At 52.4% G+C, this 27,290-nt stretch overlaps 3 protein-coding genes across 3 annotated transcripts in view; 2 read left to right on the top strand and 1 right to left on the bottom strand.

Annotated features, from left to right (window-relative positions):
• Positions 1-199: 199 nt before the first annotated feature.
• On the top strand, positions 200-5,270 carry CTDSP1 (CTD small phosphatase 1). The gene is made up of 7 exons (XM_053982926.1): positions 200-349; positions 1,593-1,735; positions 1,887-1,988; positions 2,226-2,282; positions 2,763-2,855; positions 3,144-3,329; positions 3,436-5,270. Exons 1-7 carry the CDS (start codon positions 283-285, stop codon positions 3,562-3,564), a joined length of 777 nt encoding a protein of 258 aa, XP_053838901.1. The 5' UTR covers positions 200-282; the 3' UTR covers positions 3,565-5,270.
• A 3,130-nt stretch (positions 5,271-8,400) lies between these two features.
• On the top strand, positions 8,401-13,980 carry VIL1 (villin 1). The gene is made up of 19 exons (XM_053982297.1): positions 8,401-8,488; positions 8,702-8,776; positions 8,911-9,107; positions 9,367-9,475; positions 9,739-9,849; positions 9,947-10,149; positions 10,652-10,730; positions 10,850-10,948; positions 11,045-11,198; positions 11,309-11,409; positions 11,544-11,681; positions 11,826-11,984; positions 12,064-12,243; positions 12,359-12,504; positions 12,600-12,744; positions 13,023-13,211; positions 13,368-13,436; positions 13,617-13,754; positions 13,842-13,980. The coding sequence occupies exons 1-19, from the start codon at positions 8,414-8,416 to the stop codon at positions 13,953-13,955; spliced, it is 2,481 nt and encodes an 826-aa protein (XP_053838272.1). The 5' UTR covers positions 8,401-8,413; the 3' UTR covers positions 13,956-13,980.
• A 640-nt stretch (positions 13,981-14,620) lies between these two features.
• The window catches only part of USP37 (ubiquitin specific peptidase 37), a 33,241-nt gene continuing 20,571 nt past the window's right edge, over positions 14,621-27,290 (bottom strand). The window contains exons 18-24 of the mRNA XM_053982618.1: positions 26,496-26,748; positions 24,371-24,537; positions 22,499-22,559; positions 20,239-20,354; positions 19,308-19,377; positions 18,629-18,767; positions 14,621-18,062 (exon numbers count right to left, since the gene is read on the bottom strand). Coding sequence (XP_053838593.1) covers positions 17,975-18,062; positions 18,629-18,767; positions 19,308-19,377; positions 20,239-20,354; positions 22,499-22,559; positions 24,371-24,537; positions 26,496-26,748 — 894 coding nt within the window. The 3' untranslated portion in view covers positions 14,621-17,974. The remainder of the gene's footprint in view (positions 18,063-18,628; positions 18,768-19,307; positions 19,378-20,238; positions 20,355-22,498; positions 22,560-24,370; positions 24,538-26,495; positions 26,749-27,290) is intronic.

The raw sequence follows: 27,290 nt of genomic DNA, 5'->3' as shown, positions 1-27,290 counted from the left end.
GGCGGCGCGGGTGCCGGGAGGAGGGAGGAGGAGGAGGGAGAAGGAGGAGGGCCCCCCCCCCCGCCGTCGTTGCCCTTTTAAGGGGTTCCTTGAAACCGCGCCCGGGATCCATGTTTGCAGCCCCAGCCCGGGCGGAGGAAACTCCATGTTGTAACAAAGTTTCCTCCGCGGCGCCGCTCCCGCGCCCGCCGCCCCGCGCCGCCGCCGGCCCCCGCCCCGCCTCCCCCCCCGGGGGCCGCGCCGGGGGGGGCCGCCCCCTCCCACCCCCCCTCCCCGGCGCCCATGGAGCACCAGTCCATCATCGCCCAGGTTAGCAGGGAGGAGGGGAGCGCCCCGCTTCAGGAGAAAGGTAACGCGGAGGGGGATTTCACTCCCCTTCACCCCCTTCCTGTGCGGGAGAGGGGGAGGTCCCTGGGGGGTTGGGGGCCTGTGGGGGCTGCTCCCGGAGGGTGTGATGAGCTGCGCGCCGCCTCAGCCCGCCCCCCTGCATCCCGCTGCCGAGGGCTGGGGAGATGCGCTGGGGCTGCAGCTCGGAGCGAGCGGGGCTGTCTGCACCCGCCCGGGCGCGGGGGGCCGCGGTCCGGGCCCTCGGAGCCCGGCGGTGCCCTGGAAGGCTCGGGGCGTTGCTCGGATTATCTGCGCTGTTTCCTCCGGAGCCGGGCGAGAGGTGCGCTCAGCGCCGGCGGGGAAACTGAGGCAGGAAGGGAGCCGAGCGCCCTGCTGCATGCCGGCATCCCGTTCCCCGCGTCCCCTCCACCCCGCGAAGGGGGTTTGTCGGGGGCCGATGCTCGTGTTCCTGGCCTGGGAAGCTACCAGGGCCGGGAGGAGTAAACGTGGGAACGGGCCCCGTCCCCAGTGGGGGGAGCTCGTGCCCTACGGGCTCCCCACTACAGGGCTCGGGGCCCTGGCTCGTCTGAAGAGGGGCACAGCCAGGGTGGGGTGCACCCCGGCCCGGGCCGCGGCAGGACCCGGCCCCGGGAGCGGTGGGGCCGCTGGAGCCGTCGCGCTGCCCCTGGGGCATGGGGTGAGCAGGGGCAACCCCTCTGCCTCAGTTTCCCTTCGCTCCGCCAATGGGGGCTGCGGGAACGGCGCCCAGGGGCGGGCGCTTCGTCCTGATTGGCGTCTCGCCTCCGGTGCACTCGAGTCGGCCAATGATACGAGGGAGTTGTCTGGAGGCGGGGAAAAGAACGGGCGTAAGCCCCGCCTTCCTCGGAGACCCCGCCCCCATGTCCACCCCCGCCCCCCCGAGTGGGGCTGTGCCCCCCGGGCGGGACAGCCCCGAACCCACGGCTGCCCCCGCGCTCAGCCCAGCGCCCTGCTGTAGGGTCTCTGGCCACGCAGGGGGGCCCACGGGGGCCACTCGTGGAATGGGATGTGCCGGGTGAGGGACTGGGTGGTCACCAAGCGCTCGTGTCAGCGACGCTGCCCTGGCACCGTTGCTTGGCAGGGCAGGAAGGCCGACCGGATGGGTGTCGGGGTCTGATAAGGGCACGGGGGGTCTGGGACAACATCCAAACATGGCTCACCTCGCCCCCAGTGCTGTGCTGGGAGTACCCCGGGGTACCCCTCACCCCCCTTCTGCCCTCCCGCAGGTACCCAGACCCCTGCCAAGAAGCCTCGAAGCCGCAGCATTCTCCAGTCCCTCTTCTGCTGCCTGTGCCGCGATGAAGGGGAGCCCTGCACTGGCACCACCGGCGCACCGCTGCTGGTGGAGGAGAACGGGGCACTGCCCAAGGTAACCCCACACCCCCAGCTTGGAACAATGGGCTACCATCCCCTGCTCCTCCCCAGTGTGGCCAGGACCGGGGGGGTGAACAGTCACTTCTCCCAGTGCCCCCTCTGGCCACCCTGTGGATACCCTGCTGACCCGTGTCCCCCTGCTGCAGGCTGCTGTCAAGCACCTGCTGCCCGAGATCAAGCCACAGGACGCCAGCAAGCTCTGCGTGGTCATCGACCTGGATGAGACCCTGGTACACAGCTCCTTCAAGGTGGGGGATACCCTGGCCCACCCCACACCTCTCCCCCACATGCTCCCCCACCCGCTCTGCCACCCTTTTCCCACAAAGTGATGCCCAGCACCCAGCACAGCCTGGCTGGGTCGGTAGGGGTGTCCCTGTGAGGGGGCTGCTGGGCTGGCAGGGGTGCATAGTGAGCATAGAGCAGGCAGCATTTGGGCAGGGGGTGCCTGGCGTGCCCAGTGCTCATCCTGGTGTGCCCTTCCCCAGCCAGTGAACAACGCAGACTTCATCATTCCTGTGGAAATCGATGGCATCATGCACCAGGTAACAGCGGGGTGGGTGCCTGGTGGGAGGGGGGCATTGTTCCACTTCCCCGAGGACTGGAAGCCATCCCAGTGCTCTGCACCAAGGGGTAATGGGAGTATCAGGTGCCAGCTTTGGCACATTGCAGGGCAGAGGTGGGTGCCCCTCTCCTTTGCAGGGCAGGGAGGTGAGGGGTGTCCTGGCATGCTGCCCTCCTGCAGTGGCCAGCCCCAGTTTCAAGTAATCCAGGATAGGCTGTGGTCTGGGCAGTCAGCCTGTTCTCGGTTACTTGGCTCTGGAGCCGGCCAGACACTTCACCCTGGACATTCCTGTGGGGCTGTGGCATCCCCCAGCCCACACGGGCAGCTCCCGAGAGGTGTGGCCAGGGAGCTGCTCGCTGGCTGGGTGTGGAGCCGCAGGCATCCCCTGGGGAGGACATGGGGGCGCTGGGTGAGCCGCGGCCGGTGCCAGCAGCGCGCTGCCCTCTGTCCGTGCCCGCAGGTGTACGTGCTCAAGCGGCCGCACGTGGACGAGTTCCTACAGCGCATGGGCGAGCTCTTCGAGTGTGTGCTCTTCACTGCCAGCCTGGCCAAGGTGGGTGCCCCTGACCTGCCCTGGCATCGCCCAGCCCTTCCCAGACACCCCTAGAGTGGCACAGCTCCCTTGCATGCCCACCTGCAGGCATCACTGGCCTCTTGTCCCCTGTGTACCCACAGGCAGCACCAGCACTGGGCAGCCTCCCTACCTGCCCCTTCAAGGCACTGCCCAGGGAAACTGAGGCACAGTGAGACCTGGCACCAGTGGAGAGCTGGATGCCATTGTCACTGTGCGTTGGGCAGGGTGGTGTGATGTGTCATAATGATCCCCCTCCTGTGCCTGTAGTATGCAGACCCTGTGGCTGATCTGCTGGATAAATGGGGGGCTTTCCGGGCGCGCCTTTTCCGGGAATCCTGTGTTTTCCATCGCGGCAACTACGTGAAGGACCTGAGCCGCCTGGGCCGTGACCTGCGTCGAATCATCATCGTGGACAACTCGCCCGCATCCTACATCTTCCACCCTGATAATGCCGTACGTACGCGCAGGGCAAGGCTGGGCGGCGTGTGGAGGTCATGTGATGAGGGACCCTCTCTCAGTGTTGTCCCCTGTGCCACTCTGTCCCCTGTGCCACCTGCAGGTGCCGGTGGCCTCCTGGTTCGATAACATGGCGGATACGGAACTGCTGGACCTGCTGCCCTTCTTCGAGAGGCTCAGCAAGGTGGAGGACGTGTATGCAGTGCTCAAGAAGCAGCGGACTAACAGCTAATGGCCCCCCCACCCTCCGGGTGCTGCGAAGGGGCACCACCGGGGGAGCCAGGTGCCTTATTTTGGGGGAGGGAGGGTCCCGGTGTGCCCCGCATCATCCTCCCCAGCCCCAGTGGGTGCGGGTGCCCTCCGTGCCTGCTGGTGGTGGGAGATGTGGGTGCCCCCACCAGGAAGCTGGGTGCCCCCCTTCTCAGAGAGGGGGGTCCATGGGTGATCCACTGCCTTGCTGTGCTGAGGACCTATTGAGGGGGTCCCATCCTCCCCCACTGTCCAGCTCCTGCCTCCTTCCCCCCCCAACCTGTGTCCCCCCTCCACAAAACGGTTCTCAGGTCCTTTTCCCCTCTGTCCCCCGACTGGGGAGGGGGGGTGGGGTCAGCAGCTGCTGCTTTCCACTGCCTTTGGGAGGACTGGATCCCTCCATCCAGACTGCCTGCTGGGAGGCTGGCAGCCCTTGGCCTCTATCTGCCGAGGCTACAGGACAGGTAACACCTTGTCACCCTCCAAAAAACGCAGGGAGTCTTACTGGCCTTGGTGCATAGGGCTGCCACCATACCCTTAACTCTGCCCTGGGTGCAGCTGACCACCTCGTGGGGGGCATGTCCTTGCCTCTCTTCATGCCTGCTGCCCCCACCTAGGGGTTGTGTTTTGCAGGGGCAGCCCAGCCTCAGGGCTGAGCCCCTGGGCACAAATGCCTCCCACGTGCCTTGGGACACCGAGTCTCTGTTCCCCCTTAGCCCTACAAGGGGAGTGCCTCGGGGGGGGGGGGGTCCTTACTCGCCCCCTCCAACTTCAGTTTCTTCTCATTTTGGGGGTGAGGTGGCCTCCCCCCTCTCCAGTTATACTGTGTCACTGGGAGCCACTCCAGTCACCAACAGAAGAGTCCCCTCCCGTGGTGGGGGGGGGGCACACCCTCCAATCCATATCCATCTGCAGCTTCACCAAAGGCTGCTAGTCCTGGGAGAGAGGGACCCTCATACCAGCCTTAATGTGCCCCTCCCAGCCTTACCCCAGCCCCAGTCCCCCAGCTGGGAGGGGGTGGGGGACACTGCAGCCTCCCCTATAGCCTGGGGTTACCCTGACCCCCGTGGGGTTGGACTTGTGCCAGGGTGTCCCCCAGCTTTGAGGATCTGGGGGCTCTCAGGGAGGGTTTTTCTGGGGGGGGCTGAGCTCAGCCAGGCCTTTTTTAATGTCACAATATGGACAATGCCTCATATCTTTTTAGAGGGAAAAGCAATGGTTTCCCAAAAAATCATGGGTGCCTTTTTACCGCTGTGCCAGCAAAGGGAGTGAGGGAGTGGGGCAGTATTTGGGGGGTGGGTGTGAAGGGTTTTAGCTTTCCGGTGCTGTTCAGCTGGCTCCTGCCGGCACTGCCCTGCTCCCGGGGGTAAGCAGGGGCCCCCCAGCCCCACCCACACCCGCTGCCCTGTGCTGGGGGCTGGTGCAGCACAGCTCCCTGGATCCCTGCCAGCCCCAGGCCTCATCCTGCCCTGCCAGGAGGGTTGAACTCAGCACTTTATATTAGACAAGTCAAAGGGCGCCAGCACAGCCGCTGCCCAGCGAGTGCCTGTGGGTGCTGCGGCATCCGAGGAGTATGGCCCTGCCCTGGGCACCTTTGGGAGGTCTGGGGGATGCAGAGGCAGCATGGGGGTCTGGGGAGGGCTGGGGTACCAGATCCAAGTGCCTTCATGTGATTAAAGCTGTCAAACCATCTTGGAAAGCGTAGTCCTGAGTGTGTGTATGTGTGGGCACGGGTACACATCACGTGTGTGTCGCTAGGGCTGCACACAGTGAGGGGGACACGGAGCCCCCGGGATCCCCTGAGTCCCCTGGGAGAGGGGCATGCTGTAGGTCAGTGCCAGAGAAGCACCCTTGGACTGCAGGGTTGAGGTGCCTGGTGCCAAGGGGACACCCTCACACTGGAGGACAGCCCCCCCAGGCTGCCCTGGCACCTCCATCCAAACTCCCTCCCCCTTCCTCCTGGGAAAAGGCCCCTGGTGCCACAGGGATGGGTATCCTGCCCCTTAACAAGGAGAGGGTAAATTTACCAACATGGCCTGTGCCCCCTTCCCAGCTTTGAGACTTCAAATGAGTTTGCTCCAAATAAGGTGTCAGGCCTTCCCCATATAGACTGGGGGGAACCTGGGGGACAACTTGTGACCCCCTCCCTGCCATCCCAGGCAGTCTGCTGCCAACATGCAGGCACTGGGTTCCTGGGGAGAATGTCTCTTAGCTGCCCCCCTCCCCCATGCCCTCATTGGCCCTGTGCCTCCCCTCATTAATGAAATCTCTGTCCTCCCTGATGGCTGCACTAATTACTGAGTTCATTAGTGGCCCGGCTGGGGGGCCCAGAGAGGGGGTGAGCCCGCTGGGGCCTGCGAGGGGTCCCCTACCCCTGTGCCACACTGACAGACTCTGCCCTGGGACACGGCCACTGAGCAGAGGGTGACAGCGGCCACCCGGGTGTTCCACCCCACCCCAAACTCAGCCCCACTGGGGGTTCTGCAGCCAGGTAAGGGCTCCACGGGGACACTCGTGGGGGGTGCAGGAGGTAGGAGCTGGATGGCAGGGTTTGGAGGGTTTGGGAGCCAAGGGAGTGGAGGGCAGAGCAGAGCCCACCCCTGTGGCATCAGGACACCCCCTTGTTTGCGGCTGACGCAGCCTCTGCCCTGGTTCAGCCTGTCTCATCATTTTGGGGATCCTTGCAGGGGGGACCGTCAGGCAGGATTTGGGACTTGCTGCAGCCCAGGCCAGGCCAGGATTGCAGGATGCCCGCAGCACTGCTGGCCAGGACTGCTGGCTCAGCAGGGCAGCCAAGATAAAGCTGCAGCAATCCTGCAGGGCTGGGAAAGACTTAAGAGCAGGACAGGAGGCCCGGGGACCTGCCTGCTGCTGACACCTGCCTCTCCCACTTCTGTGGACGCCGTGGTCGTTCCCTATGACCACCTTTGGGACTGGGAGCCACTTCAGTCCCTTCTCTCTGCCAACATCAAGGGCATCATCAGATACCAACCCTTGGGACTGGGTTCTGGGGGCATAGGACAGAGCATAGGGCTTAGCCGTGCCACCACTTCATGTCCTGTCCTGTCTCCCCAGGCCCCAGCCCCATGTCCCATCTCTGTATCCCCTTTCCATTCCCAAGAGGATCTTGGGGCTGTGGAGACTCCGAAGGCAGGGAGGCAAAGCCAGGAGTGACCAGGGATCTGGCTTCCAGCTGGGGTGTGAAACAGCCTGGGGACAGTCCCGTAGTCAGGGTGGTGATGTGCCAGGTAGGGAGTGGGACGGGGATGCCCCAGGAAGATGATGCTGCATTGCTGTCACTTCATGGAACCTTTTTTGGAGGAGGAGGCACCAAAAAAAAAACCCATTTCCATGGTCTTAGTGCTCCATGTCTGGGAGGGTTTGGGGATTTTAGGGTCTGGGGAATGAGGAACAGAGACCATCCCCATGGCATCAAGGCACCTCTGCTTGTGGCTGATGCCTACGTGTCTTGGTCCAGCCCATCGCTATCACTTTATAGAACTTCTTGGTGGAGTGCAAAAGAAAAAAAATTCAGCATGGACTCAGTACCAGGGGCCAAGAGGGGAAGAGGCCTGGGGAGGGCAGAGGAACCACCCTGGGCAGAGCCAACCTGTGGGCAGGGTGCAATAGCATCTGGGGGGAAACACCCCATGAGTAACGGGGCTCTTAGGTGCCATAAAGTCCTGGAGGGCTGTGGGGACCTTGACTCTGGGCTGTCCCTGCCCTTATATGGTGAGCAAAGGCTGAGACATGAGGGAACAAAGGTCTCCTGGGTGCTGGCACTTGAGCACTCCGCCTAGGTACGCTCACCTGTGCACCCAGCTCTGCAGGGAAGGTGAGGGGTTGGGGTAGGTTGAGGGGAGGGTGGGCATGGAGTGGACAGCATGTCTCATGGCCACCATCACTCCTGGCATCAGGTTAGCCTGGGGATGGGCTTGGGGATCCACCTGAGCCCCATCTTGGGGCTGTGCTATGGGAGATGCTTCCCCTGGGACTGAGGTAGGGGATGTGGGTGCTTGTGGGGCAGCACAGTGGGGCCAGGTGGGGTCTCACAGGGCTGGGAAGCAGAGACCTCCCATCTGGGCAATGCTAGGACTCCCTGCCAGCCTCTAGCCAGGGAGCACAGGGTGGCTTTGCCTGACTCAGCCCCTCTGCCTGCTTGAGGGGAGCACTATCAGCCTGGCAGAGATGGCTGTGGACAACCTTGGCAGCACTGGCACTCAGCACCCCTGTGGAGCCAGGATGTGCCCTCCCTGGTGAGGCATGGATCTGCTGGGGGGTTTGGAAGCAGGGAGTCTGAAGCAGGCAGTGAGTTTGTGTGTATCTATGTGTGTTGTGTGTGTAAGCAGTGGCCATGTCATGCTGTTCCATTTCATGCCAAGCCGTGCCAGGACAAGGCTGAGCAGGGCCAGTTCCTGCTGGTCCTGGGGAGGAACAGGCCACCGTGCAGCAGTGTCACCCAGCTGCAGCTGCTATGCTGTGGGTGCCCTGCACTGCATGTCCTATGCTTGGAGGCAGGGCAGAGCACTGGGGCACTTATAGGACCCTGCACCTTCCCAACCTGTACCCTGGTACGGACTCATTAGCTGCAGTGCCAACCAAACTGAGGGGACGGCAGCCCCACCTGTGTGCCCACAGACCTGATACCGTGGTGCTGGGGTCCCCTTGCCCTGTGCAGCTCTGTACAGGATGGGTTTACAGCTGGCCTTTCTGCAGAGCAAGCAGGGAAGCAGATGGCACAGCAGGTTGGCTGTGTCCCAGCTCTTAATGACACTGCCTGCCATTAACGAGGGTGTTGCCAATGCTGGCAGGTCCCTGTGGTACCTGTCACCATGGTGGAGCTCAGCGCCAAAGTCTCCAGGACCCTGAACAAGACCACGCCAGGCATCCAGATATGGCGAATTGAGGTGAGAATGGGGACACATCATTGTCGCTGCCTTGGGGGGAGGGGGTCTCTGTGAGGGAAGATCTTCCCTTTGTGTCCTCAGTACCTGGGTTTGGGGCTCTCAGTGCAGCATCCAGGGCTAAACCCAGCAGGTCCTGGTGCTGGGGGCAGTGGGGTGCCTGGGGCTGGGCTGGGGGTTTCCCCACCAGGACTGATGTCTCCCTTCCTTCTACAGAACATGGAGATGGTGCCTGTGCCCACCAAAAGCTACGGCAACTTCTACGAGGGGGATTGCTACGTCCTGCTGTCGGTAGGGCAGTCAGGGGTCACACAGGAACTGGGAATGGGCTCTGCCCTCAGGGGGCTGGGTGCAGGGATGGATGTCTGTGGCCAGCATGGCCTGGGGACACAGGGGCTCTTCTAGCGGGGACCGGTGTCCTGCAGACGCGCAAGTCCGGGAGCAACTTCAGCTATGACATCCACTACTGGCTGGGCAAGGAGTCAAGCCAGGATGAGCAGGGGGCGGCCGCGATCTACACCACCCAGATGGATGATCACCTGGGCTCCGTGGCCGTGCAGCACCGCGAGGCCCAGGGACATGAGAGCGAGACCTTCCGCGCCTACTTCAAGCAGGGACTCATGTATGTCGGTCACCCCTGGGACCTGTTCCCGTGGTGGGTGACAGTGGGGAGGGGTCCTGTGGAGACATCCCCAGTGGGGATGGGGACAGCTCTGTCTCAGTGAGGTGGGGGAGGAAGAAGGAGGATCTGGAGCTGGGCTCCATCTATCTGTTACCACGTGTGTGTATCCCGAACACCTCCCTGTGCACAGAGGTGGGAGGGAGACCCCAGTGGTTTGAGGAAGGGGACCCAGGGCTGACACCATGTCTGTCCCCTCCAGCTATAAGAAGGGCGGGGTGGCCTCAGGCATGAAGCATGTGGAGACAAACACCTACCACGTCCAGCGACTGCTGCATGTGAAGGGCAAGAAGAATGTGGTGGCAGGAGAGGTGAGTCATGGGATGTGTTGGAGTCTGGATCGGGATCAGGCCAGAGCTCCCCCCAGACACAGCTGCCTTCAAGCAGGGCACACAGTGGGTGTGGGATGATGCTGCCTTGCCTTGCAACTGCTCCCCAGAAAGCCCCTCTCAGGGTAGCGAGGAGGAATATAGGCTGGAGACCTATGTTCCTGAGTGAGAGAGGCTGCAGAGCCATGGGGATCCAGGCATTCTGCTGCTTGACACCCACCCTTCTTAATCCCGTCCTGCTGCAGGTGGAGATGAGCTGGAAAAGCTTCAACAGAGGAGACGTATTCCTGCTGGACCTGGGCCAGCTCATCATCCAGTGGAACGGCCCTGAGAGCAACCGAAACGAGAGGCTGAGGGTATGGCCAGGGGGTCCCAAGGTCCCCTCCTGGAGGAAGGGAGGTCACCAGCCACCCCCTCCCTCATGTGGGCTTATCCCTTCTCCCCTGGCTGCAGGCGATGACCCTGGCCAAGGATATCCGGGACCGGGAACGTGGGGGCCGTGCCAAGGTGGGCGTAGTGGATGGTGAGGATGAGGATGCCTCACCAGAACTCATGAAGGTCCTTAAGCATGTGCTGGGTGAGAAGAGGGACATCCAGCCGGCCATCCCTGATGTCAAAGTGGACCAGACACTCAAATCCTCCCTCAAGCTCTACCAGTGAGTTGTAGGGGGTGGGTTATGCACGGGGCATTTTCCATGGTGTCAGAGGGAGCCAGCAGCCATCTCTGCTATGTCCCACAACTCCCAGCCCCATGGACAGACACCAAGAAGGGTCAAAGCTACAGCAGGGGTAGGGATAAGTCCTTTGGGTGCCATTGGAGCAAGAGGAATCCCAGTTGCCAAGAGGACTGGTACCCGATAGAGATGCTCGTGCAAGCATCACCTTTGGTTGCTGTGGCAATGTGCCTCAGTGGCCCCATAACATCTGACCCCTCTGTCCCTCCTTGTGGCCATGAGTGAGCTGCCTGGCAGGGCAAGCTGCACACCAGTTTGCCACCATGGCACAGCCAGAGAGCCCCTGGGTACTACCTGTGTCGTGATCTGGTTGGGGAAGGGGATGGGGAGGGGACAGCCCCACTAAACCCTACCACCCTGTAATGGGGAAGGGGTTTTCCAACCCAGTTTCTAAGCCTTTTTTCATCTATTTTTCTCCTGTCAGTGTCTCCAATGCCAGTGGAAACCTGATCATACAGGAAGTGGCAGTTCGACCCCTAACTCAAGACATGCTCCTGCACGAGGTCTGTTACCCACAGGATGCTTGGGGGTGCCCAGTTTCCTTGGCAGCTTTAATCCTTCAAAGGCTGAATTTGGTGGAGTTGCCTAAAGTCCTAATTTCTGTTGTTGCCCCTTCTTCCAGGACTGCTACATTCTTGATCAAGGAGGTATCAAGATCTTCGTCTGGAAGGGCAAGAATGCCAACAAGGAGGAGAAGCAGCAGGCGATGAGCAGGGCGCTGGTGGGTGCTGGGTTAGGGGCTTGTTATGCGATAGCCTGACTGCTCCCTGGAGTGCCAGGGACTCCATGCCCACACTCTGTGTTTGGATCCCACCAGGGCTTCATCAAAGCCAAGAACTATCCAGACAGCACCAGCGTGGAAACAGAGAATGATGGGTCCGAGTCGGCCATCTTCAGGCAGCTCTTCCAAAAATGGACTGTTCCCAACCAGACCAGTGGGTTGGGCAAGACCCACACTGTGGGCAAAGTGGGTGAGTGTCTCTTTCCAACATGGAAGGACTTCTTGGATTGGGATGGACAGGCTGTGGGGAGCTCCTGTGACTCGAAGGGATTTGGCTCACGCCTCTGCCCTTCCCCACAGCCAAGGTGGAGCAGGTGAAGTTTGACGCTACCACGCTGCACGCCAAGCCCCAGATGGCTGCCCAGCAGAAGATGGTGGATGATGGATCTGGAGAAGTAGAGGTAGGGTGGCCATGGAAGAATGTATGACCCTCTCGGGTACCACCTTTGGTATACCAGGGGATGCTGTGGGGTCCAGGGTCTACAGGGCAGGAGGATGCACCAGCTCTGACAGCAGTATATCCCTGTCCCACCAGGTCTGGCGTGTGGAGAACAATGAGCTGGTGCCTGTAGAGAAGAAGTGGCTGGGCCATTTCTATGGCGGGGATTGCTACTTGGTGCTCTACACCTATTTTGTGGGGCCCAAGGTGAACCGCATCATCTACATCTGGCAGGTGAGACCTCTAGGTCACTGCCCCATGGGTGGGGAACAGGGCTGTACCTCCCTGGACTGGGGGTGCTCTGCCCCTTGGGAACAGAACTTCTCAAGAGGGCAAGGGGGGCTGTGATGGGTGCTAAGCCCCCTCTGCCCTGCCCAGGGCCGCCAAGCCAGCACAGATGAGCTGGCCGCCTCTGCCTACCAAGCCGTCGCCCTGGACCAGAAGTACAACAACGAGCCCGTGCAGATCCGCGTCACCATGGGCAAGGAGCCGGCCCATCTGATGGCCATCTTCAAGGGCAAGATGGTGGTGTATGCGGTGAGCACAGGGATGTTGGGGCATGGGCAGGTGAGTGAGCTTGTGGTAGCAGTGGTGACCTCCTGTCCCTGTCCCCCAGGGTGGCACGTCACGGGCAGGCAGCACAGAGCCCACACCCTCCACCCGCCTCTTCCAAGTGCATGGCACCAACGAGTACAACACCAAGGCCTTCGAGGTGCCTGTCCGTGCCTCGTCCCTCAACTCCAATGATGTCTTTGTGCTCAAAACCCCCAGCTGCTGCTACCTCTGGTATGGGAAGGTGGGTACTGCTGGGCACTGGCATGGGTGCCATCACCTCCAAGACAACTGTCCCCACCTCCTCTTCCTCCTCTTTGGCCTGGGCCAGTCATGGAGCAGCTGTGCTTGCCTGACAGGGCTGCAGTGGGGATGAACGTGAGATGGCCAAGACTGTGGCTGACATAATCTCCAAGATGGAGAAGCCAGTGATTGCAGAAGGACAGGAGACACCTGAGTTTTGGCTGGCCTTGGGGGGCAAGTCCCAGTATGCCAGTAGCAAGAGGTACCAGTCTTGTCCCTACCCATGGCCAGGGGTAAGATGGGCCACCAGTCCCCCAGCAGGGTGAGCCTCATTCCCATCATGTTGACCCCTCTCAGGCTGCAGGAGGAGAACCCCTCTGTGCCCCCCCGACTCTTTGAGTGCTCCAACAAGACAGGCACCTTCTTGGCCACAGAGATCATAGACTTCACCCAGGATGACCTGGAGGAGAGTGATGTTTACCTACTAGACACCTGGGACCAGGTGAGCTAGGGGAGCGTGGAGCGTGGGACAGGCCTTTGATCCCACAAGTTGATGTTCCTGTGGTTGGAGGACCTGCATCAGCCACAGTTGGTGGGATGGGAGGCTGGAAACCTGCCTATATGTGGTCCCACGATGCTTTTTTCCGGCCTTCTTGTTTGAGGGAATGCTGAGGATGGACTCCCAGAGTCCTTCCCCATGGACAGAGGCCATGTGCCTCCAACCACGGCCCCAGAGGGCTCCATCTCACCCCAGCTGTGAACACAGTAACTTTATTGCAGGTTTTCCTCTGGCTTGGGAAAGGCGCCAATGAGTCAGAGAAGGAGGCGGCAGCAGTGATGGCACAGGAGTACCTGCGGAGCCACCCCAGTGGGCGTGACCTTGACACCCCCATCATTGTGGTGAAGCAGGGTTATGAGCCCCCCACCTTCACCGGCTGGTTCCTGGCCTGGGACCCTCTCAACTGGGATGTGAGTCATGGGGGGGGCAGCTTGAAAGACCAGGTAGTCCCTTTGCAGAAGGGACCAGATGTGGGTCTGGCCCCAGGAGCATCTCCAGGGTGCGGGCAGCAGCTGGCCTGACCCCTGGGCATGCTGAGGGGCTGAGCACTTTTGTCTCCTTCCCAGGACAAGAAATCCTATGAGACGCTGAGAGCTGAGCTGGGTGATGAGAGCAGCCTTGGGCAGCTCACCTCAGTAAGTGGCACAAGGAGAAAGGCAGCTGGGCTGGGTGGGGGCACAGAAAGCCCTCCTGTCCCCTTGGCAGGTGATAGGAGGAGCTGCAAGCACAGATCCTCAGTGAGCAGACACCTGGAGCCAGCCTGGTGCCTCCATCCCTGGGCCAGGCCCTGATGTGACTCTGCACCCCCCATTCAGGTGCTCACATCCAGGCAAGAGGTCTTCACTGCCTCCACCACCCTTGTCCCCGCCAAACTGGAGACCTTCCCCTTGGATGTGCTGGTGAACACCGCAGCCGAGGACCTGCCCCGGGGTGTGGATCCCAGCAGGAAGGAGGTAAGATGAGGCCAGGGGGATGCTGGAGGGAGAGACAGGGAAAGCCCCTCCCAGTTCTTCAGCTCAGCCTCCTTTCTCTGGCCCCAGGACCACCTCTCCAATGCGGACTTCCAGGCTGTTTTTGGCATGAGCCGCTCTGCCTTCAGCAGCCTGCCCTTGTGGAAACAACAGAAGCTCAAGAAGGACAAAGGACTCTTCTAGGGCAGGAGCCTGGGCACAGGGACAATCCCAGCTCTTTAGTAAATAAAATAAGTTCGAAAAACAGGGCTGTGGTCTCTCCCCTCCAACCCCAAGGCCCAGCCCCAGGTGTGCGCGTTACTTGGTTAAGAGCTAGCACACAGACACAGGTCTTCACTGGGCACCAGCAGCACAAGGGACGACCCTCAACTCCTTTTCCCTGAGGCCTTCCTTTGACCTCGCTGTGCTCAGAGGTGATGCACAGGCTGGGCATGCCCAGGGAGCCAGGACTCTCCCATCCAGGCACCTGCAGCTCCGGGCTAAAGGTCCAGTATACAGCTGAAGCCACTCCCTGCCTTATCACTTGAACTGCAGTAAATACGTGTGGTACCAAAGGTAAATGAGGGGACACTGCCTGTGGGGACAGACACCACGGATTACTTGTCCTTGGACCCAGGAGGGGAGGAGGGCGTCTCCCTTCTACTTGGGCTCTACAGGGATGCTGAGAGGCACTGAGGTGTCCCCCAGGGGGACATACCTCTCACAGTGGAGCCAGGATGGACATGTGCTGAGGGGCACTAAGCACACACAGGATGTTCCCAGGCAACCGAGCAAAGTCCCAATACAAAAGGGGAGGTGGAGGTGCAGTGCCCATCAAGAGCCAGCAGAAATAAGATTCCAAATCAATAGAGGGTTAATAAAGAGGTTTTAATTTCACAAAAATCTATCTACACATCATTTAAAAACGGGCAGGGGGAACCCAAGAGCAAAAACTGTAAAGAATAGAGAGGAACAGGTCTGCTAAAACACAGAGAAAAGCACTGCTCCACATCAACAGTGTAAAGAACCAGAAAGTCAGGGTGCAGGCAGAAGCCAGCAGGAAGCAAGGCCAGAGTCTGACAGCAAACCACATGGACAGAAGCTGCCAGGGGTCCTGCACCCCTTTTTCTCTCTTTGGCGGGCAATTACAGGGATAATTAGCTCCATTAAAACAAAGCAGATGAGTTTTTCCCAGCCCCACGATGTTCCCCACCTGCCTCATGCCAGGGTGAACTGAAGCAGGAAGTGCTGAGCTGGCAATCAGCCCTTCCTCAGATGCAGGACAGGAAGGAAGATGCACGAGCGATCTTATCTGTGCTGCACGGAGCAGGGGCAAGGCGAGGCTGAGGCCACAGGTGTTGCAGAACTCCGCGCTCTCTTCCCGTCAGTCCCACTCTGCTGCTCCAGTTGGGAAAAGTCCTTGCTTTGCAAAGGCCCTTTGTGCAACCCTGCTGGCCAGGGCTCCCCAGGGACCTGCACACAAGCTCCAGTTCAGTGACACGAAATTTCTGCCCCTCTCAGATTAGAGGTGTAAATCAAGACCAAATTATCGCAGTCAGACAATGAAGCAACAAAAGGAACAGAGGGATGGGAGTTCCTTGAGTTTCTCTGCTGAATCACACTTGTACTAAACTAGGTTGATTCAGAAGTGGGTAAATGTTTAACTGAGGAAGAGCTAGTACACCTTCAGGGCCCACGACTAAGCTTCACCTACCTATACCCAGGGACAGGTATCCCACATGGAAGGGCTTACTGAACTTGCTGCTGCAACAGCGTGAGCAGTGGGAATGACACAACTGGTGGGCAGCACATCTCTTGAGAATTACACACCTCATCCTCCCCCCTGCTCTTGGGCAGGGAAAAAGCTGGCTTCTGCAAGGAAGGGGCTCTGTGGACACTCCTGCCTGGGTGAAGGTGCAACTGAGCTGCCGTATGCCAAACAAAAAAGCTTAAATTATAGTATATGTGTGCAAATTCTTAATGACTAGAATAACAAGCAAGAACTTTTCAGAAAACAAGGAACACTGTTTTCAAGCATCAGCTTTTGCACCTTGATCCAAACAAAATTGGTTTTTAACAAAAGTTACTGCACTGAAAAATCAGGCTATGTTTGCTTTTATTATAAATTAGCTGGAGTGCAGCGCCTTGTAAAAACAACCTTGCCACCCAAAAAAGCAGAGCTGACTTCTGATACTACAGGTATACCAGTTATTTACAGCACAAGCATAGGATGTGCTTGGGGAAAACAGGTTTGCCCTCTGGACGGAGCAGTCCATCACATTTGCAGGGCGATCAGTTCAAAGGACAACTCCCACGTCACCACCTCTTCCCGTCGCCCAGAATTCGACCAAAATTAGTATTGACAATAGAAAAGTATAATGCTTTGTAATAAATTAACACCCCCCTTTGGGCTGCATCTCACCAGATAAACACTCTGGCATGTCTACAACCCAGCCTTTGCTGCTGGCTCAGAGACCAGGAAGATGCCACCGTGACCAGGGCCCCTGGGCTCGTCCCACCTGGGGACTGGGAGGGACGTCAGTCTTCACCACACCAGGGTCCCCCAAGTGCTCGGGGTGGGGAGGACACCGATGTTGTCACTCGCTGCTGCTGCACACAAGTGGGAAGAGGCCCCTGATGGCAGTGACACACCCTGCCGAGATAAACTCCAGTGTGGAAGTGCCCGTGAAAGGTGCCTGCTGTCTCCCAAATCGATGGTTTTGTCTGCTTTGCTGCAGCCAATTTATTCCTGAGAAACTCCTAATGATAGTTTAAAAAGCTCAGAAACTATCTCAATGGCAAAAAAGGTGATTTTCTTCCTTTTTTTCCTTAAAGAAGTCTTTAATCTCTAAAACTCAGGCTGAAAAATCAGAACTAGAGGCCAAAACAAGAGCAACTACTCTGCTTACAGCAACAACTTCTCTGAAATGAGTACCTGTCAGTGAAAGGAAACATCTGCCCCTGCCTAATTAGTGCAAAGGTGCTGAAAAAAAAAAAAAAGAACTTAATAGACTTCTCCCCCCATTGCTGAAACAAGCTATAAAAGGAGCATCATGCTTCTAAACCCAGCCAGATAGCATCACTTCTTCCTAACCATGTTCTGTTAATGCTGAGCAAGGGCCTTCTGAAAGCTTTCCACCTGGTTTAGTTTCACAGTTTGAGCACTCCTGCACTCCTCAAAGAGGAGAATGGAGACATGGCTGCAGTACAAAGCCTTTTACCCTGGGGTAACACAAGACCATGGCAAGACCACGGTTCAACCACAGAGCAGTGCAAGTGCCAGGTGCTGCACAGGAAGGGTAATGCCAGAACATCCTTTCCCTCCCAGAACTGTCGCTCACCTCCTGCCACTGCTCTGTTTGCTCCAGGTACTCAGCTCTCCCAGAGTCACATCAGAGCAGCCCTAAGCAACACAACTCCAGCGTGAAACACAGTACACCCAACGAGAGATCTCGCCTCTCCACACGGCACTGATGCAACGACCTCGTGGAGAAAATGCAATGAAATAACAGAACTTGTAAAACAAAAGAAATCACATGTATAATCTCACGTCTAAATGAGGATGACAGTGAATGGTGTAAAAAAACAACAGAGCTGCCACCAGGTATCAATACATTCCACAGCACCGACAGTTTGTTTCCTGGAACCGCACATAAATCGCAGAGTGCCTGCAAACCCATGAATGTCACAACGCATCAGCTTGAGTGATTCCAAAATGCCTGTTAGCCAGATGACTGGCAAGAGCCTGCTCAGTGATCTGGCTTTCCAGTGAATATTACTAACACAACACACGCCAGGTTACAGTCTATTGCTTAAATTGCTCTTGGAGAAAAGAAACAAAAGCGCCAAGTGATATGTAAATTTTCGCCACTCACATCTCACAGGTGAATGGGCTTTTGAAGTCGAGTCTCTTTTTGCACTATTTTTTAAACCAGTTTATGAGCAGCTGTAGTCTTGTGGCTTGTTACAACTCTTTAAGGCTCCATGCTGACAAAATCATTTGAGAAACATTGAAAATTTCACCACAGGAGGGGTGCTCTGGATGTCAAGGTTTAAACACAAAGTTCAGGCCCAGGACTTGCACAGATGGTTCAACAAACCGAGCGTCCCGTATTTCTACCTTTTGTCTCATGTTTTGGCCCTGAGCTGTTTGTTACTCCTGCATGGCTGGCACAAGTTCAGAATCTTCCTTGCTCCTCAGGAGGAACAAGGTGTTTTACTCTTCACAGAGGCTGACGAACTGATCTTCCTACTTCCATGCTAAGTGGCTGTGCATTTTTTTCTGTTTCTAGTAACTCATCGAAGATATCTCTAGAACAGAAGGAAAGACCAACAGTGAAAATTTTGTACAACAACAAATCATTACGTAAGATAGCCCTGAGGGAATCAGCAACTGGATTTACTCCACAAACTCAAGCATTACAAATTCTGGCAAAGAGAGATGTCTAATCTCACATCTCCAAGCAGCAGCACACAAGATGAGGACACAAACTTTCTTCAGTTCTGTGTGCCTGAAAACATTTCTACCTACAAATCTCATTTTGGCTGTGTCATGAGATGACCATGGCTGCAACAACAGGGGTAAGAGCATTTACAAATATCACAGCACTTAAGGGAAAAACCCAAGCTCCATTATGATTCCTGGTGGAACACATGCACTGAGACACTGAATCCCATTCTTAAAGTACAATTTAATGTACTTGTTAAAACATGTATGTATTATTGACATACAATCCCACACCTCTGAACTCCGAGCACTTTAATTTTGTCATTCTGGAGACATTTTCATCCCAGCAGAGGACCAGAGGAAGAAGAGAAGCCCCCTTCCTCACAAGCAGCAGGTAATTTCTAGGACCAACATTCCCCAAGACACCTACTTGTGCATGTAGAAGAAGATGTATCCACTTCGGTCTCTGTCACACTGAACGGTGGTCTCTAGAGTTCTAGAGACTTCCAGGTCATTGTATGTGAACCAGGACTGCTTCTTGATATCATAGACATCACTGATATAATGACCTTAACAACAGAATCACAGAATGGTTTGGGTTGGAAGGGACCTCAAACGTCACCCTGTTCCAAACTGCCTGCCATGGGCAGGGACACCTTCCACTACAGCAGGCTGCCCAGAGCTTTATCCAACCTGGCTTTGAACACTTCTGGGAATGGGGCAGACATAACTTCTCTGCACATCTTTCTATGCTACACTTCAGCCAGTGAACTGGTTAGCTAGGTACCCTGGCTACCTAGCATTAAATCTGACATTGGTGTCAGATTTAATGTCAGATTTAAATGCTAAAAGACCCTTAAGATCCTGGTCCCTCAATCAGCTGGTAACAAGCACAAGCAATTCTACAGAGTCCATAAGCTGTAAGTTTCCTGTGTGCTGTTGTCAGGCACCATGATATCCCCCAGCCTGCTCCCCCATCAGCAAGTCATGACAGAAGATTTGCTTTGCTGGCTGAATTCTTCCCTATAAATAATTATGCTATGGCAATCCTGTATTACAAATTTTTCAAGCTAGGTAAGAGATGAAGAATAAAATGTGGCATCTTTTACCTGAAGATGATGTGCTTCCAATATGGCTGACAATGCTGATGAGACGATAGGAGTGAGGAAGCTCTCCTGTCTGGGGAAAAAAAAAAGTACAATTAAAGCTTTCAGGCATTCTTTTTCCCCCCCACATAGCTTATGGACAAGATGAATTATACCTGAGATATCAACTTTGGCTACTGTATTCAAAGCTGCAAACCAATGAAGGATTACAGAAACAGACACCCTGGTTCACACCAAACAAGGAGTCCTTCCAGAAGTGGGAAATGTGTATTTAATCTATCAGCAAGCTAAAGAGCACGCCAAGGAGCCTCTCTGACCTCAGAACAGATGCTGACATGAGCTCTACACTGCAAAGTTTTCTAAACAACCACTTCCTGAGAAACTTCCACTGATGTCAGAATTAATCCAGCAAATAAACAGAAAAGCCAAAAAGGAACACCAGGCTTACTTCTGAAATATCAAAGACATACCATTAATAATGGTACACAGATTCAACTGCTAATACCAGATATGTAGCCCAAATTCTCATCCTGCAACTGTAATGTCAGTGGACAACACCCTGTTTGCATACAGGAAACATGCTCTTTCTATTCAATGGCTTTTGATGAGTTATTTTTTAATACTCTCTTGACCAGGAAATGTTACTTCTAGAATTCACTGACAATACTGTTAAAGAGAGTATCTTAGAGTAACTCAGGTCTCTGCAGCTGATTTTTAATTTTTTTTTTTTGGGGGGGGGGGTTTTGTTTGCTTTGCTTTTTTTTTTTTTTTTAATTAAAGTAACACAGTAAGACTTACATATAGAATTTTTCCATGTTTTCACTTTAGAACATAAAATACCTTTCTAGCCTCTACACCTGCTCTGTAAAACTACCTTCAAGACTATAAAGAACAGCTATATTTCTCAGCTGGCGTTTGAAATCATGGATCACACCTCAGCATTTCTTTTCAGCTCCTCTGCTTCAGCTTCTGAATACTCCATGTCCAGAACATCCTCATTCCCAGAGTCTTCATCAGAGCCAACACTGTCCAGGAGAGAGCTGTTAAACTCTAGATAGCAAGGAAACAATGATAACTGCATGAGAAGCTGTGGACCACACACGAATTTACAGCAGGTTGAGGTATATCTACCCACACAAGCAGGCATAAAAAAATTTCAATCTTCATTTTTAAGGAAAACAAGGGGATACTGCAATTTCCAAATAAAAGCTCTTGTCCTTTTCCAACTTGTCAGAACAACAGTTAAGTATCTTGGAATTAATTTTAGCACCCGTCTCTCTCATACTTTCCCAGAAGGGCACTATGGCAATGACAGCTGGGTAATAAAAGAGCAGTTAACAGCCAATTGGCTCTGGAGCACCAGTGGGCTGCAGACAGGACAGACAGCAAAAGAAGGACAGCCAGTCTGGTCAGTGAGCTGTGAGTTCCTGCAACGAGAAGCTATGAATTACAGTTTTAACTATAAGTTGCATTAACAAAGTGCATTTTTGAATTAAATCTGGCATCAAAATGCTACTCCTGGCAGCAGGCATCTTTTCATTGTTTTCAATGGTAAGAAGGCTCCTCACCACAGGAACTTCCAGTTTGCTTGGCTGAGCAAAATGCACGCAGCTTTCTGTAGAGAGCCGGAAGGCACCACTGCTCCCTGTACATGCTGTTCCAAACTTCCCGGGGTTCTGCAGCTACCCAACTAATTTAAGATTTCGTACAGTTCTCATTAGGAGAAGTAGCTATGCTTTCACCAGTTAAATTAAAGCTATGGAGTCCCGGGTGGATGAGAAATTGAGATTAACAGGACACTGCTCAGGAATTTTTTCTCATCTGTTTTCAAGAGACTATCACGCCAACTGTGATGGAGTTGTTTTGCCAAAGAGATTCTCACACTGTTTGTCCTGTTAAATCATCAGTCACTGGATTAGTATAATCTTCTTGTGAAGTTTACAGATGACTCCTTACTTAACTGGGAATCCTTTGCTGCTGCTTTCCACACTCATTTGGGCTGTAGGGTAGACTAGAGCCTAGAAACACAGCCACTTTGGTAGGTCTGTGTATGAAGCACCTGCCACAGGAATTGCTCAAGGCCACTTCACCAATGGTGGCAGGATGACTACTGGTTCTCTGCTCATGGCATCACTGGGATCCCTCATAAGACAAATATGACCAGCTCTGCATTCAAGATGATGTACATCTCCTTGAACAGCTGCTTCCTGATTCCTTACAAACAAGACAGTAGCAAGGAAATGCTCATGTTTAAGCCAAGCAACTGCGAATCAAGGGGATGAAAGCCTTGAATTCTTCCTGGATATGAATCAAGGAAAACCCAAGAAGGACTGGTCACTTAGTCTGCCAGAGCTCAGGGGGAGGGATGCCTAAGCAGCATTCTCCCTACTTCTCTTCAGGAGCTGACACAGGTTCATCCAGTAACAACTGAGGGACTTTAAAAGGCCCTGAGCAACTACAAGTATCTTAACACAATACTTTATTATCCCTCCCTCTCCCCTCTTTGGAGCAGGAATTTTCTCTCAGTTATGCTTTGCTCTGCCAGATTGTATGAAATCACTTGCATGCCAGCCTCACACAAATGTTAAACAGTGCCTGAGGAGGCCTACAGCACTGTCTGGACTTGGAGGAGACAGATAGCACATTTTGGGTTTCCTTCCTCACCCCCAACAGCTATACCTTGCAGTGAGGTCTGTCCCCCTCCCATTCTATATCTGATAGAAACAGCACTGATTCATTTTTCCAGGCAAGGCTAGGGCATTCATTAATCAGCCCTAAAATAGCAAAGCAAGTAACAAATAATCCTTATGTTCTGACTAGGGCCATTAGCATGCTGGCTTTGCTGGGAATGCCAAGTTTCAAGATCCACTGTGCTTTCTCTAAATTAATATTATTCATTAATGTATATTATGTGTGTTGCTTATAATATATTACACATATCTCTCTATATATCTCTATATCTAACTAAAAGCTCAAGAGACTGAAGTAAGTAATTTTTCAGCTTAAATTTTTTCTGGCATTTGCTTCCACAACCAAGAACAAGAAAAACTGACCTTGAGCGCCAAACACAACAAAGCACACACCAAAAGAACATGAATCCCAGCTATCTTATTGACAGGCAGGAGCTGCACTCATACACACATATCAATTTTCTCTTAAAAGCAACATACTGGAAGAACTTAAATAAGTTTCACCTTGTAGACTTAATTCCGTGGCTCGTTTGAGGTCATCATCCTCTTTCTGCTCTCGTGCCTCCTAATGGGGAGAGAACAAAACTTAGCTCATTGAGACATTTCACTGTTTAAAATTCTTGTGGTGCTCTTTTTCCATTGAAACTGTGCTGCTCTGGTTTCTACAACAAACTTGACATTGTAAATTAAAGGTTCTGCGAAGGAATGTTTGCAACCACCGAGAGTCCAATGTTCCCGTGCAACAGAACCTGGGACAAACCTTCATTAAGGCTTGTCAAAGCTCCTGAAGTTTGGTATGCAGCAGAGCGAGTCTCCAGTAACACCAAATGCTTTCCCTGGATCATTAATTTGAAAAGCATCTGAATGAATTTGTAACCCTGTGCTCAGGAAAGCTGTCACTTACACACAAAGCTCCTCACACTTCAGCAAAATTTAGTCTACTTCTGACCAAAGCCAGCTGAGGACACAGTCATTAAATCCTGACAGATTTTGTTATTTTTAAGCCATTTGAAAATGGAGCCAGTGGTTGTATCTAACAGGTGCAATCCACAAAGGCAGGATGCAAAATGACATCACTAAATAACCAGGTATTAAAAATATCACCATGACCAAGCAGCAAAGAAACCTCAAGTCAACAAACTTCAAATGTTTGGATAATATCATGCCCCTGTTCCTCCCACTACTCTTGAAAGCCCAGAGCTACGGCAAGCCAGTCAATAATATTTAATGAGCTGGCTTCTTAATTTAGGGTTTGAGTGCCTTCAGCACACCTGAATGCAGCACCCCAACTATGTATTTCAAATCAAGATAACCACAGCTACTGAATTTCCATGCCCAAATCATTAGAATAGCAGATTTTTGCTTCAGAACTGTAGCAGAAACATACTAAAAGGGCAGTTTTACATTACTAGTATGAGGCCTTTTATCTCGCTACTTCTAAAGGATTTGGAAATCTTTGTTAACTACTCAGCATTGATGAATCAAAGCTACATCTGGCATGGAACATATCAACCAGCACCTCATAATGAGTAATGGGAGAGGAAAAAAATCCAAGAGCCATGGAAACATCAGATCTCATAAGGAAAACCATGACAGCTTTGGTATTAATAGAGAGCAGACAAGGGCACCTATTTAAAGGAAGACCTGGCTAAGTGCTTGGTTTATTCTCTGCTGCTTGGTTAAACTTGTAGAAATCAGTTACAGGTCTTGCAATTCGAGGGAAATACAGACAGTTAGCACACAACTCAAGAACCCCATTCTTTCCAAGCCTAATTTAAAGGACTTGTTTTCAATGAAATTATTTGGGATCCTTTTTCCACTTTACTAATAGAGAAGGATCACATAAATGCTCAGTTCCTACATTCTTCACTAAGCATCCCCTACTCACTAGCACCAGAAACACACCCAGAATAGACTCATCTTTAGCCTGACCTGACATGGTCATTCTTAGCCTTGGCTTTGAAACCTGCCTCTTTCACTGAGTCTTGACAGGACACACTGCAAGAAACTGCCAGAGAAGCTAAAGGTGGGCTGGGATCTTGATGTCAGAGAGGAAGAGTTTAGTTGAGGTTATCATAGTTTTTAATATAATGTGACAAACCAGTGCAAAAAAGTGCACGGGGAGCTCTGAGAAATCTGTGGGTCTGTGATGAGATGCACAGTTTTCAAAGCACATTCAAAATGTGCCCAGATGTATCCAGTGTCATTGCTCTACTGACACCAGAGCTAGAAGAAACTCAAACATTTTTCCATCTAGTTATCTCAAAAAAAGCAGAGTAATTCCTTTGCAGTTACTGCCTGAATGCAAGTTTTTCCTTTAGCTTTCAGGAAACCAGTGTTGGAGAAGACAACTTAAGGAAGCAAATTATTTCTTACTTGCTCTTGAAGGCTTTGAGCCAGTGCCTGCTGAAGCTCTTGCTCTTCCCTCTCTCTCTCCATATCGTACTGCTGCAGCCAGTCAACCTCCCCTTGGGAGCCTTCTGGAGTTTTGTTTTCCTTATTCTCATCAAAATCTTTAGTTATCTCAGTGAAATTGGCAGGACCTGAGGAATCACAAAGTACAGTTTATACTTTTATGGGTCTTCTGTTTGTTACCAGCTAAGTCCTCTTTAAATCACCACAATCCTTGCAGCATAGTGACATCTATTGACAGGGAGCTCACCTGCCATAAAACACCCACACAAGAGTCAAATGGAAAAAGCTCCCAAGTGCAGTCTTATACTCATTTTAACTGGTGCACAATGAACCATTTGATTAATCCCTGAACTTGTTCTCTTCTTAGCCTTTTATGTTCACTCAGAAACAGAAGTTTAACTACAGAAGCCACACACCACTAGGTTTCTCCAGACATGAATCTGAATTTCTCTGTAAGAAAGCATGGATTATAAAAATTTGCATTGCATATTATACCTCAGAGTACTACAGATGAAGCCACAATAAAAGCCAAACCAAATGCAAGATGAAAAAAAGCACAAATCTTAAGCACTGTGTAAATGTGCTACCTTTTGCTTCAGCTAAGAGCCTCCATCTTGTGAGCACCACATACAGCTTTAAAGGCGCATGAAGATGATAACTTTTTAGTTCACCTCTGAAGTAAACATAATGGCAGAAGTGCTTTATGGAACATCTGAAATGAACATTCATTCAACTGCTGCCTACACTCCTGCAGTTGCAGGACACTTTGATTCTTGTTTGCATCTAAGAAAGTGTCAGGACCTGCTCCAACAGCTATCAGGCAGCAGCATGTAAAACTTCATGGTTTTGTCCTGTGCAGACTTCAACATCTGCTGATTAGTTATTAACAAGGATAATACAATGCAGTCTCAGTATCTGTGAACCCTTAAACACAAGACCAACAGCACTAGAACCATAATCCATCAGTCTAATCCTTTCAAGATGAAAAAAAAAACTCAGAATGTATTACATGAGCTTTGAAAACTTCCAGTATAAGAAGAAATACAGAACTTATATTAAACACATACTTTTTGCTTAAGAGTCACAAAAAAGCCTTCAAATAATTACAATGTACTTTCCAAAGAAAACCTGGACAGAAATACATTTATGTGGCCACATTCTATCACAACTCTATTTCCCGTAAGCAACATTACTGCATAAAAAGGAGGGCACAAAGCAGGCTGATCACATACACAATATTGTTCTTATAGCCTTCCACCATCAAGGCTGTCAAGAGCTATCCATTGAAACAAGTGTCATTTTTGGTAACAGTGGGGTATTCTGTTGTTAGTTAACCTCCTGGGTCTTAGAGGACACGAGTGTATTGTTGGTCTCTTTTTCCATGCTAGTGCAATTAAAAACCTGAAGGAAAGCATGTAGCACACAATAAATGATAAACCACTTATATTTCCTTCACCTGGCTAAAGGAAGACACAACTTCCCCACACTGAGACCACACAGGCTACTCCTTGTACTTAACCACATCTCTCTGTCAGAGGCCACAATTCACTTGAGTCTCTTAAGCTTACAAATCTACTCTCACATAAAAAGCTTTAGAAAAAATACACAGATACAGTCACATCATTCGTAACTAGTGACAAAATAGCTGCATTTATGAAAGCATTCTAGTCTTATGCCATGAGAACACTGCTACTGTGCTGCCTAGGCTACAACAGCTACAGAAATGAAAATACTTTCTGCTCATGGAAGAGTCAGTTCTAGACATGGCCAAATATTAGGAAATTGAATTGTCTGGCACAGGAACCTGTGGAAGCATGTGCTAATCAAGAGTGGAATAAAATGGAAATTAACTTTTAATCATGGAGGTGACAGACTTACAAGAAAATACATTTTCACAGTTTGATGAATTAAATGCTTTATACATGGGGAAATTATAAAGTTTAAGGTCCTAAAACTCTGAGCAAGTCAAGACAGTTTCAGCAGTGCACTTGCATCCAGTTCCTACCACCAGCCATTACCAACCTTATGTTATCAGTAACCTGCTTTAGCCCACTAGAGTCCAGTTAAGATGGTTGCTTTGCCTTACCTGAGTCTAATACTGTTTTGGGCTTCTCCATCTCCATAGATTCCAGGTTTTCTGGCAATTCCTGAATTTCATCATCTCCAAAACCAGTGTCAGGGCTGCTTGTGGGCTTATCTTCATCATGGCTCAGAGAGAGAGAAGCTTCCCTTTTGCTAATCTCCAAGACAGCTGCTAGGAGCTCATCTTCACTCATTCCATCAAAACCAGCATTACCCAGCTCAGGTTTATCACCCTCCATTTTACTTCTTTTTGAACCCTAGAGATGAATGGAGTCATGATTAAGTGTTTGAATAAACAGATATATAACTTCAGTTTTACATTTTCATGGAGATTTATTTTTATTAACCCCAGGGAGTGGGAGCTTGGCACTGTCAAAATTCAACATAGTTTCATGAGACTCAATGGAGAGACAGCCTTTATAGCTACACTTACTCCACCAAAAAAAAAAAAAAAAAAAAAAAAAAAAAAAAAAAAAAAAAAAAAAATCTATCTATCTATATATATATATATATCTACACCACAACCAGTTTTTACAGGCTTTGTGGATTAACATACACAAGATTATTCTTCCCTTCTCCTTCCTTTCCTTCAAAATATGTTTCCCCTTTAGGTTCTGATGAATTCTCAAGCCCCTGGCAAATCAGTGCTGAGATATAAGCAGGGAAACGGCAAGTTTGTTAACAAAGGATGAAGCAGCAACAGGAGAGTAAGTGAACTCAAATATAGGGATGGAGGAACAGAAACTAAAATTGAGCTGGTATGAAGAGCAATTAAAATTAGATTTTGTGCTGCAGATTT

Source organism: Vidua macroura, chromosome 7 (assembly GCF_024509145.1).
Source record: "Vidua macroura isolate BioBank_ID:100142 chromosome 7, ASM2450914v1, whole genome shotgun sequence".
NCBI lineage: Eukaryota > Metazoa > Chordata > Aves > Passeriformes > Viduidae > Vidua > Vidua macroura.
This window is presented reverse-complemented; position numbering and strand designations above follow the sequence as displayed.

What these genes read in the sequence shown, in the direction of transcription:
- VIL1 (XM_053982297.1), top strand. Translation starts at nt 8,414, where the DNA reads ATGGTGGAGCTCAGCGCCAAAGTCTCCAGGACCCTGAACAAGACCACG. An exon ending in ATTGCTACGTCCTGCTGTCG is followed by an intron (nt 8,777 to 8,910) that starts GTAGGGCAGTCA and finishes GGTGTCCTGCAG; the next exon opens with ACGCGCAAGTCCGGGAGCAA. An exon ending in ACCGAAACGAGAGGCTGAGG is followed by an intron (nt 9,850 to 9,946) that starts GTATGGCCAGGG and finishes CCCTGGCTGCAG; the next exon opens with GCGATGACCCTGGCCAAGGA.
- CTDSP1 (XM_053982926.1), top strand. Translation starts at nt 283, where the DNA reads ATGGAGCACCAGTCCATCATCGCCCAGGTTAGCAGGGAGGAGGGGAGC. An exon ending in CGCCCCGCTTCAGGAGAAAG is followed by an intron (nt 350 to 1,592) that starts GTAACGCGGAGG and finishes GCCCTCCCGCAG; the next exon opens with GTACCCAGACCCCTGCCAAG. An exon ending in TCACTGCCAGCCTGGCCAAG is followed by an intron (nt 2,856 to 3,143) that starts GTGGGTGCCCCT and finishes CTGTGCCTGTAG; the next exon opens with TATGCAGACCCTGTGGCTGA.